The 14,518-nt window shown below is 45.6% G+C and overlaps 1 protein-coding gene across 1 annotated transcript in view; it reads left to right on the forward strand.

Moving 5' to 3' along the window:
* Positions 1-14,518, forward strand: part of LOC135817575 (two pore channel protein 2-like) — a gene marked incomplete in the record, with an annotated part of 40,608 nt that overhangs the window by 4,479 nt on the left and 21,611 nt on the right. The window contains 13 exon segments of the mRNA XM_065330789.1: positions 698-774; positions 1,642-1,707; positions 6,966-7,074; positions 7,679-7,801; positions 8,614-8,688; positions 10,227-10,264; positions 11,604-11,673; positions 11,991-12,156; positions 12,416-12,481; positions 12,733-12,797; positions 13,013-13,098; positions 13,400-13,490; positions 14,341-14,432. Of these exon segments, the coding sequence (XP_065186861.1) occupies positions 698-774; positions 1,642-1,707; positions 6,966-7,074; positions 7,679-7,801; positions 8,614-8,688; positions 10,227-10,264; positions 11,604-11,673; positions 11,991-12,156; positions 12,416-12,481; positions 12,733-12,797; positions 13,013-13,098; positions 13,400-13,490; positions 14,341-14,432 (1,124 nt within the window).

The raw sequence follows: 14,518 nt of genomic DNA on the forward strand, positions 1-14,518 counted from the left end.
TATCCTGGGTGGTTACCAACAGCCAGTGTATGCCGGAGTATGTGGTGTGGTGTGTGTGTATAGAAAAAAATGGAAAAATGAAAAATAGGGATTCACTGGCCAGAAAAAGTCACTTCAATCAGCTGTGTGGTGGATGCCAGGCTAAAAATAGTGGCGGTCAATTCATCAGCCTTGCAAGCTGTTGAATGGTGTAATCCCAGCACAAGTTGCTATGTCTACCATAACTGTTCGCTATTATCGCTTCTGCGATGGGCAGGTCTGAGGTGTGTGTGTGTGTGTATGTGTGTGTGTGTGTCTGTCTGTGTGTGCATCTGTGTGTGTGTAAGTGGTGTCATTTCCAAGTCCACTCAGAGTGTGGGGATTCAGGAGGGGATGGCCGGTGGGCAGTTTAATTTCCAGTCAAGTTATCTTTCCAAGATTCCTTTTGAATCTCTCTCCCCTCTCCCGGGGAAACCCACACGATCAGTTTCTGGCAGTGAGCAAGTTCAAGTACAAGTGTGTGTGTGTGTGTGTGTGTGTGTGTGTGTGTGTGTGTGTGTGTGTGTGTGAGTGTGTGTGTGTGAGTGTGTGTGAGTGTGTGTGTGAGAGAGAGAGAGAGAGAGAGAGAGAGAGAGAGAGAGAGCCTGCCTATCTTTTGTTCTTACTTGACTTTATGTGTTTAAACGGTGTGTGGTGCATATGTTTTGTGCATCCTCAGTTCCGATCTATTCACCACAAGATTGACAGCTCTCCATTGCGCGTCTACAACATTTATCACACACGCCCTGTGCAATGGTATGTACTGGCAGTAGCTAGATCTGCACTAAGCAGCTGACTCTTGGCTCGTCTTTCTTACTGTGATCGCACACTGTCGCAATCTCTATAATAATATATTATGTTAGGTGTGTTGTAGGTTTTCGGCATACACGTTGTCTGCATGTAGTTCCAAAGAACTTTGATATGTAGATTGTTGCTATGCTGGAATTGACTGCCTGATTCAGTGTGGTGTGGGCTGTGCAGCTGTAATACCTGCCAAACTAAGCCATGCACAGCTGCCCTGCCATGCAAGTGTCTTATGGTATGCACTGGTCACGCAGTGTTTGTGACCAGTCGTAAGATGTTTTGGTGCACATGTTGCTGCAAGCCTTGCTGTTTCCAAAATTACTTTCTTTTGGGCATACAATGAAGCTTCTGTATACAGCACCCTGGATGTTAAATAATGAATGAGGTGTTGGATCTAGATGAGCGGAAAGGCTGTTCTAAACTACCGGTATGCTGTTTTTGTCCCTGAGACTGTGCCTGACACTACTGTCTGCCATACTGAAGCTACCACTGTTTACCTACAGGTGTTTATGATCAGTTAGGTTGCACACAGTCCTAATGTCTTCGCAAAGACTGATCTTACTCTGCACTGTGCTGGGGATAAGCAGTGGTTTCAAGACCATGTACAGAACACCTGTGCTGTGTTCACATTCTAGACTGTGCTACACCTGTTGGCATGATTAGCGGAAATGTACAGTGCAATCTGATTGTGTGTGTGTGTCTGTGTCTGTGTCTGTGTGTGTCTGTGTCTTTTTGTCACATGTGTGTGTGTGTGTGTGTGTGTGTGTGTGTGCATGCGCGTGTGTGTCCCATGTGTGTATGTATGCATGCGTGCCACAGGTGTTTGCAAGCTGTTGTTATCATTGACATGCTCCTAGCATTCTTTGAGACACCAACATCAATAAGGTAACATTTACTCACCGTTCATTTGAGTTGAATGATTGATTTCCGGACTCCAGCTTCGTAGCTTGTAACACCACACACACAGTGACTGCTAACACTGCATCCTCTTCCGGCACCTCACAACCCGTTCATCAAAAATGGTGCTGGTGTGTGTGTGTGTGTGTGGGGGGGGGGGGGGGGGGTGCACGTGAGAAATCATTGCTGGTATCCTTGTCTACTCGTATACTGAGAATAGCTATCAGGCAATGAAGCAGATGATCAGGGTTGGGTTGAGTGTCATTGAACAGGTGGTTTGGTTGTTTCCGCTATCACATGCATAATGATCTCTGCACCGTTGTCCTGGTAGCATGGTTGTCCTTGGCTACAACCAGTCGATATGACAAGCTACATCACATGATTCAAGTTAAATACAGTCAGACCTCGCTTAACCGCACACGTCCGTTTTCCACAAAAAAAAACATCCGGATAGGCGAGGGAACCGGATAATTGAACACACATACTCTGTGTTGCCACACCTGCCGACATGTCAGTAGCCTGCCGATTTTTGAGGCATGTCACGACCTGCCGACAATTGACCTTCTCCTGCCGACAACAGCCATGAAAGTGTTCAAGTTTGACCTTATGGATGGTTTAGGAGTCGTGATCCAGATTTTTGACTTTTACTGCGCAGCACGAGTGTTTCCATAGCTCTCTCCTGAGGCGCTAAGCGAAAACATCATCCGTCTCGGTGAAAATCGGCAAACTCGGCCCGAGTGTCACGCAAAACCGTGAAATGTTTTTTTTCTTATCAGTGCCGCATGTGTGTATATCGAGGTCGCTATATACATGTAGGGGAGGGGGGGGGGGTCCGGGGGCGAAGCCCCCGGATGATGCATTTTATTTTTTCATGCTACTGATATTTGGCTAGAATGATGTGGCAACACTGCATACTGTATGTATGCATGACATATGCTATAAATCGGTAACCAACAATTTTCTTCCTGATGTCGAGGGATCCGGATAAGCGAGGTCTGACTGTATTGGCAGTGTATGCCCCGTACCAGGGTTTTAAGTCCTCCCTGCCCTGTACCGTAGACGGTAGCAGGTGTTCTATGATAGCTGAACTATAGTGCGCTTCGAAAGTATAGACCGCCTAGAGAGCGAAATCAAGGCCTAGTTCCAGGAGTTCTTTTTGATCGTGCTGAGTCGAATGGTCTTGGTCCGAGGAAGCTGAGACGCTCCCTTTCTCCTTTATTCCCAATCAAACTCGCGCACTTCCACCGAAACTGGGTGACTGCGCCCTACTAGATGGGATTTGTATGCAAAATGTCACTAAAAGCGCCATTTCATTCTTATAAAAGCACGGATGACTGCGCTTGGCCCATATGTTGTAATCTTTAGGACGCTGAGTCGACTGATTTTGGTCCGAAAAGGCTGCGATGCAGCGTTCGGCCCTTATTCCCAATCGAACATGGCTCAACAAGCGGTCACGTGCTCGTGCATACGCCAGTCACCTGGTCACCGTGCCTGCAGGCTACAACTTACAGCATGTTTGGGCGAGTTTCTCTGTCACTCGAGTTGAACCTTGGTGTGAAAGTTGTCGCCTGCTGGCTCGGTGACCAGGTGACTGGTGTACGCAGGAGCATGTGACCGTTTGTCCAACCATGTTCTATTGGGAAATAAGGGCCGAATGCTGCATCGCAGCCTTTTCAGACCGAAATCAGTCGACTCAGCATCCAAAAGACTACAACATATGGGCCACGTGCGGTCATCCGTGCTTTTATAAGAACGAAATGGCGCTTTTAGTGAGATTTTGCATACAAATCCCCATCTAGTAGGGCGCAGTCACCCAGTTTCGGTGGAAGTGCGTGAGTTTGATTGGGAATAAAGGAGGAAGGGAGCGTCTCAGCTTCCTCGGACCAAGACCATTCGACTCAGCACCCCGAAGACTACAACTGGTGAAATTTTGATTTCAGGCTTAACTTCCCCTTTAAAAACAATCTCCAGCATATTTCTACAAACATGCTGGAGATTGCATGTAGGATAGGATATTACAAGAAAAAAAAAAGATATGCCACTACTGGTTTGCAAGCTTATTGACGGCTGCAGTTAGATCGCCAAGTATCACCATTTGGTCTTTGTGCTTCCGCTCTTGCCATGTTCAATCCTCGTCTTTGGTCTGCTTCAGCCATTTCAGGACATCACTGGACTGACCTCCAGACCACATCCTTCTCTTCTTGTGACGCCCTTCTTGTCAGCATCATGATTAGCAGCATTGGTTTCTTCAGCTGCCAATGCGCACACTGTAGCATGGGTACCGACGACAGTGGGTTGAGGCGTGATCAAACATGACTTTGGTTATCAGCCTGATCGTCGTTCTGAATCTGTGAATTCAACTGAACGCTTAGGAGGTCTGGTGACAAGAACCAATGGACCACCAACAACATAAAATAACCATCTTGGGTGTAGATTTGGCTTCCAACCGAACGCTGCATTGATCTCGTCGAAGAAAGCCGGCAGTTGCTCATGTTCATTTCCAGTTTTCTGCTGGGAGTCAACATGGGCTTTGTATGCTTTCATCAGGTTCTTCCACCTGTTTTCGCACTGCTCTGCAAGCGGAAGTACTGCCTCGTCTGGAGGTATTGCTGCAATACGCTGCGAAATCCGGTTCCAAACACTTTTCTTCTTCCAGTTGACATCTTGAAATAGGCCGTCGTTGTCAGACCGTGCTGAAATAAGTTCCAGTGTCAGCCGTCTTGTCTACTGAAGGCCAGCCCTACGATCTTGACCAGTGGGTGGAGGGGGCTTTAGAGCAGCACTTTCAGCAGCCATTGTCGACAGGAAGAATAAACAGTCAAAGTGGCACGAGAAAGATGAATGAGATAGTGAATACTTCTCATGCTGAATGTTCGAGGGAAAGTGGTCCTTCCCGTCTTAACTCGTCATGGGAGGATTTCATCCCTCCGGTCTGGTCTCACCGTATGTGGATTTTCTGTGCCAATCAGGGCTATTTGGCACGCAGTGATCTGCAATGGTAGAAACGGTAACAGCCAAACTGGGATGAGTTGAATGGGAATGAAGCACAAATGGAAGAAACCTTGATGTGTTGAAGGTGTGAGGAAAGGCATTCCCATAGGTTCGGTCCCGTCAAATGTGGAGTTTTCGTGCCAAAAAAGGTGGGGGGGGGGGGGGGCAAAAAGGATCCGTTGGATTCGGTCAACCCTGCTCCCCAAGGTGGGTTTGCTGGATCTCACCCTGCTCTCCACTCGTTGCACACTCACTCATACGTGTACACCACTATTGAACACGTCAACATTGCCAGTGGGGGCCACCCCTCCTTGGCCTCCACCCTGGCCCTTCTCATCCTACGCTCATCGTCTGTATCCGAGCCGCACTCCACTTTCCCATCATAGATATTCGCTGCCTTGCCTTGGCCAGAGGCTCCAGCGCCTTGCTGAGCACATTAAACTGCTCCTCGTGTGCCTTGGCCTTCCACATTCTCTTTTTCGCCGCCGCCATACTCTCGTCCTGTCTCTCCCTCTTCATCTGCTTACTCTCCTTGCTCCTCTTGCTCTTCTTGCTCTCACTCAACTCTACGCACAAAGACAAAAGAGGCCGACCCTGCACTCGTTACCCCCTTTTATCCCACACCGTGCTCCCTCAGACCCGTTCCCGGGTGGACAGAGAACACTACTGTTGTCTAACCAATGTTGTCTATATATGGCATCTTGCTGGAACTACTGTACTCTACTCTACTGCTACTTTATAACACTCTTTATACTATCTCAGACTGCACGGAATTATGGGTTGTTATAATAGTTATAATTATTATCTGACTTCGAGAAGCACAAAGAGGACTAAAGAACTGGAGAGGACTGGGATAATAGAGAGGTTCTGCACAACGAAAATTCGAACGAAGTTTCGCGACAGGCCTTGCGAAAATGTGTACGAATTTTCGCACGAACTTTGTGTTCTGCACATTTTCGTAGTTTGCACGCGCCAAGTGCACGTACGACATGACCCAATCTCACGAAACTTCCTACGAAAGTTCATTTCGCGTTCCCTGCAAGTTTCGCGTCCAAAGTTGCGAAAGTTCGTGCGAAGTTTCTCACTTCGTGACGTAGAGCGAAAGTTCGTACACATTTTCGTTTTGCAGAACCTCTCTAATTACAAAGAGAAGACTGGGAGAACAACAAGAAGAACCACTGTGAGAACTACACTGCACAAGCGCAGCCTTCCGGGTATACCTAAAGTTATGGAGGGAAAAAGGGGTGCATGCAGTAAGTGGCAATAGGGTGAGCGGGAAAAGGGGTGCATGCAGTTAGTGAGACAGGGTGAGCGGGAAAAGGGGTCAGCAGTGCATGCAGTAAGGGAGGCAAAAGGTCAGCAGGGCAAAGGTCAGTGGGGAGTGCATGCATGGGTGTGTGTACAGGGATGTGCAGATGTGTATGTATATGTGTACGGAAGTGTGTGCATACGGGAATGTGTACGGGGCTAAAGGGCTCATACAACACTACTTCTCTGCAAATTCTTATCCTGTGACGTCAACCGCAGAGAAGTGACATATTTTTTCAAAAGTAGGTGAATGTTTCCACGGCGGCGGTTTAGATGTTTGCCTTTTGCTTCGAACTGCTACCGGTAGCTTCTGCCTGTTTGGTCAGTGATGTTAAACAACTCGCCCTTACACCTTACACCTTACACCTTGCACCTTACACCTTCTGTATTCTATGTAGCACATGATACCAGGCTGTGGTTGCCTAAACCACGGTTTACTGTACTGCAGCATACTACAAGTATTTAGATTAGAATGATAGTTTGAGGACTGCACATGCAGCTCTATTTTATATAGCCTCTCGAATGGCGGTCAGCACACACCAACCATCACACAGTAGCTAGTCTAACTGTTTGCAGCTACTTGTAGATAGAGCATGAGATGCCCGGCGTGTATGACCGCCTTTTGACAGGCTGCGAAACCAAGTATAATACTCTATTGGAGGAAAAAGGGGAGAAGATCGGGGCACAAGTTATGCATTAGAGTCCTCCGTCTATACCAGATCTTGAACAGCCAGGCGTGCACCATTCAGCACAAAACTGAAAGGGGCTACTGGCATTGCATGATTCCTACTGTAGTATTATCGGCGGTCAGTCTTGCTCTGTGCTTTCAACTTATAGTGTCATAATCCCGGTCTGCAGTATTTCAATTTTGTCTGCATCCATGTGTTGCTCTTGCTGCTGCTGCTGCTGTCGTGTGCCTATATCTGCATTTCAATGTCGCCATCCAGTGCATCATCAGACCCAGCTATGAAGCGTGGCTATGAACTGCCGTGTGGTGTCATTGAAGGCATCGAGTTCTTCTGCTTGCTCTGCTTCTCCGCCGACATTGCTGTCAAGGTATTTCTCTATTTTCTCTACAGAGTTCTTTGGTCGAACTGTAGTACAATAAGTGTTCTGCTGGCCAACAGGTATTGCAGTGCACTGTACATATTGCAGTGCACTGTACATATTGCAGTGCACTGTACATATTGCAGTGCACTGTACATTGGTACCTTAGTGAGGAGCATAGCCAGGTATTGCTCTCAAGGTACATTTCTCTATTTTCTCTACAGAGTTCTTTGCTCAATTTGTAGTACATGTACATGTACACGAAGTGTTCTGCTGGCCAACAGATCTTGCACTGTATACTGTACATTAGTACTTCAAGTACGTTAGTGCCGAAGCAACACTTCAGCTATTGAGGTATAGAAACTCTGCAGAAGACAGTGTTAACGCTAATCTAAACCAGCATAGCATTCTGGCATAGCCATGTAATGGAGAATCTGAGATAGGGCTCTATGTCCAGTCAGTGCATGTCTAGGGGTTGAGGTAGATGTGTTGTGTGTGTGTGCATGTGTGTGTGTATGTGTGTGTGTGTATGTGTGTGTGTGTGTGCGTGCGTGTGTGTGTGTGTGTGTGTGTGTGTATGTGTGCGTGTGTGTGTGTGTATTTTTCCTTCCAGTTCTATTGGCTAGGATCGCGGTACTTTCTGCAGCGCAAATGGCAGTTGGTTTATGCTCTTGCAGTGCTCGTTTCAATGATAGACTTGATTGTTTCCACATCACTTCGGTGCAGTGGATCTGCTGTAAGTCACCTTCTTGTAGCCACATTTGGTGCCATGCATTTCCTGCTGCAACTTTATACAGTCAAAATGAGTGCAGATGCCACTCTGGTAACGACGAACAGTTCTTTGGCCCATACCTCCAGGGGAAGGTTTTTGAATGTTAGACACGCATCAAGTACATGTATTTTACTTTTATGTGGAAATGAAGAAGAAAAGAAGTGGTTGGTGGGTGGGCTAACATGCTATCCAATACACCACACCACCACCACATTGCGCTCTTGGCTCTTATACCGGAATTGTCCTCGCTGTGGTGATGGTGATGTGAGTGCAGAGTTTGGATCGGCCAAGAGTGCAATGTGGTGGTGGTGTGGTGTATTGGATTCCATAATGGCCGGGTCGTCGCTACTTCTTCTTCTCAACTTCAAATGGGCTAACATGCTGTTTCAGTAAATGTTTTCGATAGGAATTGCCATGCATTGAGCTGGTAAGTTCCGGCGACTGCGCAGCATTACACTTGTTTATGATCTTTTGTGCCTAACAATACGGTGCCCAAGAGCAGGATGTTGCCATAGAGTGGACGTGCTGTGCTTACATAGTTCCTCTCCTTGTCTCTCTGTCTCTCTCTCTCTCTGTCTCTCTCTCTCTCTCTCTCTCTCTCTCTCTCTCTCTCTCTCTCTCTCTCTCTCTCTCTCTCTCTCTCTCTCTCTCTCTCTCTCTCTCTCTCTCTCTCTGTCTGTCTGTCTGTCTGTCTGTCTGCCTGGCCTTCTGGCTGTCTGGCTATCTGGCTGTCTGTCTGTCTGTCTCCCTCTCCCTCTCTTTGTCCCTCTATTTAGACGCATTTATCAAGATGGCGGATAATACTGCGCCCCATCTTTTGGACACAGAATTCACAAATGATGAAGAAAGTGGTAAGTGTGGGTGCTCTTCATGCCCGAAATGCATTGCTGTCTTGCCCTATTTGCAATACTGGTACCACTACACGCCGTGCTGTTCGAGCTGCCTGTGGTGCTAAGTCACAGGACAACATCACGCCATTATTAACCACATTGTCGATTTATCCATTTGAACACTACTAGTATATGATTCTCAACTTTGCCCAGTTTATTCATAGAAATCATGTCATCATCTCACTGCCTACCCTAACGGAATTATTTCCACCGATCACAACAGGCCCTAGAACTAGAAGCCACTCTAATGCTTCCATTGCCATATCTAAGCCCCGGACAACTGATGGAGTAAATTCTTTTTCTAATCGTGCCGCAATTTTCTTTAATACACTGCCTGCCGAGTGGCGCAGACACCACTGTACCTCTACATTTGCAAACCAACTCAGGGATCTTTTTAAAGACCCAGTGGCGTTTAGGAAGTATTTTGACCTTCTTTTTGGAATCCGAGTTTTTCGATGATCGTGATCGTTCTTGTACTAAGCTTGAAGTCGATTTGGTGTTTGATTACTGTACTGCTTGATGTCTGGATTCCAATTTTTTCTTTCTTTTTTCTTTCTTTTTTCTTTTCTTTTCCTTTTCACTTATCCCGTTATCGGCCCTCTTAAGAGTTGTGTATATCACTGTTGAGGCATCCGATGGTAAATAAAATAAATACTACTACTACTACTACTACTACTACTACTACTACTACTACTACTACTACTACTACTACTACTACTACTACTACTACTACTACTACCATTTGCCCACTTGAATAAGGTGCTTGCCTTTTCGACCATGTGGCTCTGTTTTTACGCTAGCCACATGCATGACTGCTCTTGCCCCCACCGATGCTTCACTGTAGATTTTATCAGCCCTGTGTTTGTTCATCATTGTGTGTTGGCTGTTGTCATGATAATATTACCCGTGCATGTACTGCTGTGCTGCTTGAGTGCAGCTCTGTGTGCTCGTTACTACCGTATATTACCATGTTCTACTTGTGTTCATTTAGCCTTGTTACTTACTGTATGTCAGCGCCTTTAAAGCCATGGCCTTGTATTCGAAACACCGCTGCTTTCCTACATATTTTAGATGCAAAATGACTCACCCACTACGCCATGCCATAAAAGTCAAAGTCCACACAGAAATTTCATTCTAAATCTACTTTTTCGCCCTTCCTGCTGGGCTGTAAGTGTGCTAGCATGGTGCTTACTCCTTCATTTTTGCAAAACATACTTCAAATATCATTTCATTTATGAAGCCCATGGCTTTATAACTGAGACTGGCTTTATAATCGAATATACCGCCAAGGCTTTAAAGGTGCGGACATACGGTATAATTATGTGAACAGCATTCATTGTGTGTCTATGCATGTCTATCTGTGTGTGTATGTGTGTGTGTGTGTGTGTGTGTGGTGTGTGTGGTGTGTGTGGTGTGTGCATGTCTATACGCGTATGTATGTGCGTACATATCTCGGTGTGTGTGCCGGGGTGTATATGTATGACTTGTGTTGTTTGCAGCTACATTGCATAGTGAAGCTGATTCCAGAGATAGTCAGGTTAGTGTCAACAATGTCTTTTTGAACAGTCATGTGCGTGTTGTCTGCACGCTGGACATGTTATAACTGTACGCACAGTGCAGAAGAACTATGCACACCTTCAACTCTTTTGCTACTCCTGATGGGAGCGAGCTGCCATGGTCTTTTGCACACTTCTCGAATGGCAGCAGTTTGATGTGTTAATGCAGACCTTTTCATCCCGGTTTCCCATTCATGCATTTCTAGCGTGCACTTTCGATTCGAGGAGAAATCAGTATCCGCAGCTACTACACCTTGGTGATGATGCTCATAAGACAGAAGCGGAAAAAACACTGAACTACTTTATTGTTTAGTGTTCTACTACGCGAAATGTGCTATTATTTACAAGTAATATTATTATTATTATTATTATTAACAGTTTCCTCTGAGACAAAAATGCGATAATACTCATAAAAAGGACACACTTCAGGCTCATTACAAACATCTTGAAAGTTTTTGTCTTCACAAGTATACTTTCAAGCCTTCTCGTCAGGTGAAATACAGGCAAGGGAAAAGGAACAGGAACAGTGGATTAAATACAGTAAGAAGGTGGTAAAACAGCGCAAAAAAAGAAAGAAAGAAGATAGCTAAAGTAAACAGCGAAAATTGCAATAATGACACAAAGGTGCAAATGCGAGAAAACTCAAAAAGCGTTTCGATTGTGTCACGTGTACGCAGTGCTAGATTGCTGAATGTTTTGGAAGCTGTATACATCCACACAAAGAAACCCAACCTTTGCAAGCAGAAACAAATCAAATTCACACTTAGGCTGTTAGGTAGGTCGTCAAAACCTCGTTAGTTACATGTATGTCCGGTGGTTGTCTCTTGTTGTCGCACTACATGTCACGCTTATTGAGTTTTCTCGCATTTGCACCTTTGTGTCATTATTGCAATTTTCGCTGTTTACTTTAGCTATCTTCTTTCTTTCTTTCTTTTTGCGCTGTTTTACCACCTTCTTACTGTATTTAATCCACTGTTCCTGTTCCTTTTCCCTTGCCTGTATTTCACCTGACGAGAAGGCTTGAAAGTATACTTGTGAAGACAAAAACTTTCAAGATGTTTGTAATGAGCCTGAAGTGTGTCCTTTTTATGAGTATTATTATTATTACGAAGTAGGTGTGGGGAGCAAACCTTTCTTATTATTATTATTATTACTATTACTTTCGATTCATCAGACACGGCAGGGCAATGGAGACAATGCGTGTTTATGCGTGTTTTGTGACATAGTGCGTTCCTGGAAGCCGTCACGAACCAGACACATGTATGCACATATGTTTGATTGTCTGTTTGTGTGGCTTTTGTTTGTATTGTTTGCTTGCAGTGTGTTGCTGCTATTGTTCTTTCATATTTACTTCTTCACGATGTTGGGCATGCTGCTGTTCCCACCCGAAGTAAGCACACTTTATGCATTGTCTCACTACCACACCTCAGTATGATTATGATCCCAGTAGCAATGCTGATCTGTGAGGCAATGCTGATCTGATCTCAGTGCTGATCTGTGAGGCAATGCTGGCCTGACTGTATAGCAGTGCTGAATGTCTGTGTTCAGTTTTGTGCGTCCTTCTTTTCACACGACCTCTTTGTGAAGCTGCATTGTGTACTAACGTTAGTATGTACACTTGTGTACAGTCATACCTCTACGGAGCTGGACTGGGATGCGACCCCGTGAAAACAATTATGTTGGCCATCTCCTTGTTCTGCTCTGTAGAGAAAATACGGTAGTTCAGGAAATCACACTGGATCTCTGACGCCGATCGACAATGTGTCTGTACCGATCAGTGGCGTTGATGAAGAAGGCAACGTCTATTTCAAGTCCATGGACAAGGCGTTCATCAGCTTACTCGTCTTGTTGACTACGGCGAATAATCCCGATGGTTAGTACAGTCCACCCGTGCTTTCTGCATCTCTGGAGGCTCATGCCACGTTGCAGTGCTTGCCAGTACTTATACTCACGATATGCAAAGGGGGGTCGCCGCTGTTTTGCTTGGCAATCTGCTACATCGATGTGTGCACATGTCAATTGTAAGGATGTTGCCATTGTGCCCATTGTATGTATTCTTGAGTTGTTGTTGTTGTTGTTGTTGTTGTCGTCGTCGTCGTCATCGTTGTGCTCTTTGTATGTGTTCAATACAGTCATGATTCCAGCATACACCGAGAATCGCCTGTACGCACTGTTCTTTATTGTCTATGTCGGCATTGGTGAGTGGTGCTGAGGAGGTGTTTGATGCAGGCTCTTGCTTGTAATGTTCTCCATTGCCATCTGAGAGTGCTGGGGGGGGGGGGGGGGGGGGGGGGTGATGCTCAGATACTATCTTCTCCTGCAATGGCCTGGTTGTGGTGTAGGAATCATTGGGTGCCAGCTTGATGCTTGTCAATCCACTGCACGCACAGAGTGAAATGATTGCTTGACATTGTCGTGGAATCAATCCTGTGTTTCCTGTATATTGTAGGTACGTTCTGCCTGTTGAACCTGCTCACTGCCATCATCTTCAAGCAGTTCCGAGGCTATTTCCAGGTGAGCAGTTACGTAATAGCGTAACAGCCATGTTCATCAGAGACCTACTACATGTATTGGATTATTCTAGTACCAGTACATGTGTGACAGATGCAACCTCCAACAGCACTCTCTATAGATCTCTGGCATTTCTGTTGATGATGTCCGCGTTGCCTTGTGTCTTATGTGCCTTGCTTCTTTGCTTGTTTCTTCTGCACTTGCTTGCACAAACACAGACATCAGTCTATGCCAGCTTTAAGCGACGCACTGTAGCACTGCGAGCCGCGTTTGAGGTTCTGCGCAAGCATCCATCATCAGCTGGGTAAGCGTAGATTGCAAGTGCTAATGCTATTTATCATGTGTGACTGCTAATCATATCATAACTCAGATGTTGAGCCAATAGTATTTAAAAAAAGTAAATAGAAAGGACCAATAAAGTTATGAGTTATGACTAACAGTCCGGCAAGTTAACGAGATAGTGTACCGATGTCTGCTCCATAGCCGGTTCAGCTAGGTCAGCGACCTGGATGGGGGTGGGGGTACTTGCACCAGTTTGGAAAAAGAAGCCAAGGTAAAGAGATATACGGTAGTCATAATCATATCATTGTCTTTTTCGTGTTCAGATCTGATGTTGTTTCAACTCGCCTCGTCCGTGAAGTGCTTTACAAGTCAGAGTTTGGCTCCCTGGAGATCCTCAAGCCCCTAATGCATGAAGTGAGTCTGCAGGCCATGCTGCATGTTTACGTCTGTGTGCGTGTGTGTGTGTGTTCTAAAATAGTGGCGGTCAATTCATCAGCCTTGCAAGCTGTTGAATGGTATAATCCCAGCACAAGTTGCTATGTCTAACATAGCTGTTCGCTATCATCGCTTCCGCGATGGGCATGTCTGAGGTCTGAGGTGTGTTTCTGATTGTGTGTGTATCTCACTACTATTTGTGCACCCACACCTTAGATCTTTGCAGGGTGGTGGCGTTCCTACAGATGCTGAAAACTCAGTCTGAGTCTCAAGCCAACCGTGAAATTTTTAATTTTTGTGTGTCTGTGTGTGTTTGTGCGTGTGTAAGTGTGTGTCTGTGTGTATGTGTATACTTGGAAATTCAAAATGAGAGAACAAGCTTCATCTATTATTGTGCATCTCCAAGCATGCCGTTGTGCTGGGGTATTTACATTGATCTATAGGAAGAAAAAGGACCAAGGAAATACAAGTTACGCTATAATGTCCACTAACACCACCCGTTACTTGACAATCAGCTCATTCGATAACATTGCACGACACTGGCCGACGGTACTGACGTTCTACAACTAACTGTCACGGTGCTAGTGGACATTATAATTTATAGCGGACCTTGTAGTTCCTTTGGTCCATGTTCGTCCTATAAATTCATCCTTGCCTCTACATCCAAGTTTAACTATGTGTTTACATTGCTGTGCCTATTCGTTGTGTCTGTGTGTGTGTCTGTGTGTGCGTGTGTGCATGCATGTGTGTGTCTGTGTGTGTGCACGTGTGTGTACGTGTGTGTGCACGTGTGTGTGGGTGGTGTGTGGGTGGGTGGGTGTCTATGTAGGTTCTGGAGAAGAACAGCAGTGGTGTGGTGTCATTCCAAGATGTCCACAGCATGTTCAATGTGTTGCTGATTGACAAGAAGTCTCTCAAGCCTGTGAGTTTGTATCAGTATGTTTTTTCTCCTGTTGTCCATTTTCCAAGTCTCCTCTTCGTCTATACGTATAGCACGAAAACAAGAA

This window comes from Sycon ciliatum, chromosome 5, assembly GCF_964019385.1.
Source record: "Sycon ciliatum chromosome 5, ocSycCili1.1, whole genome shotgun sequence".
NCBI classification, from domain to species: Eukaryota; Metazoa; Porifera; class Calcarea; order Leucosolenida; family Sycettidae; genus Sycon; species Sycon ciliatum.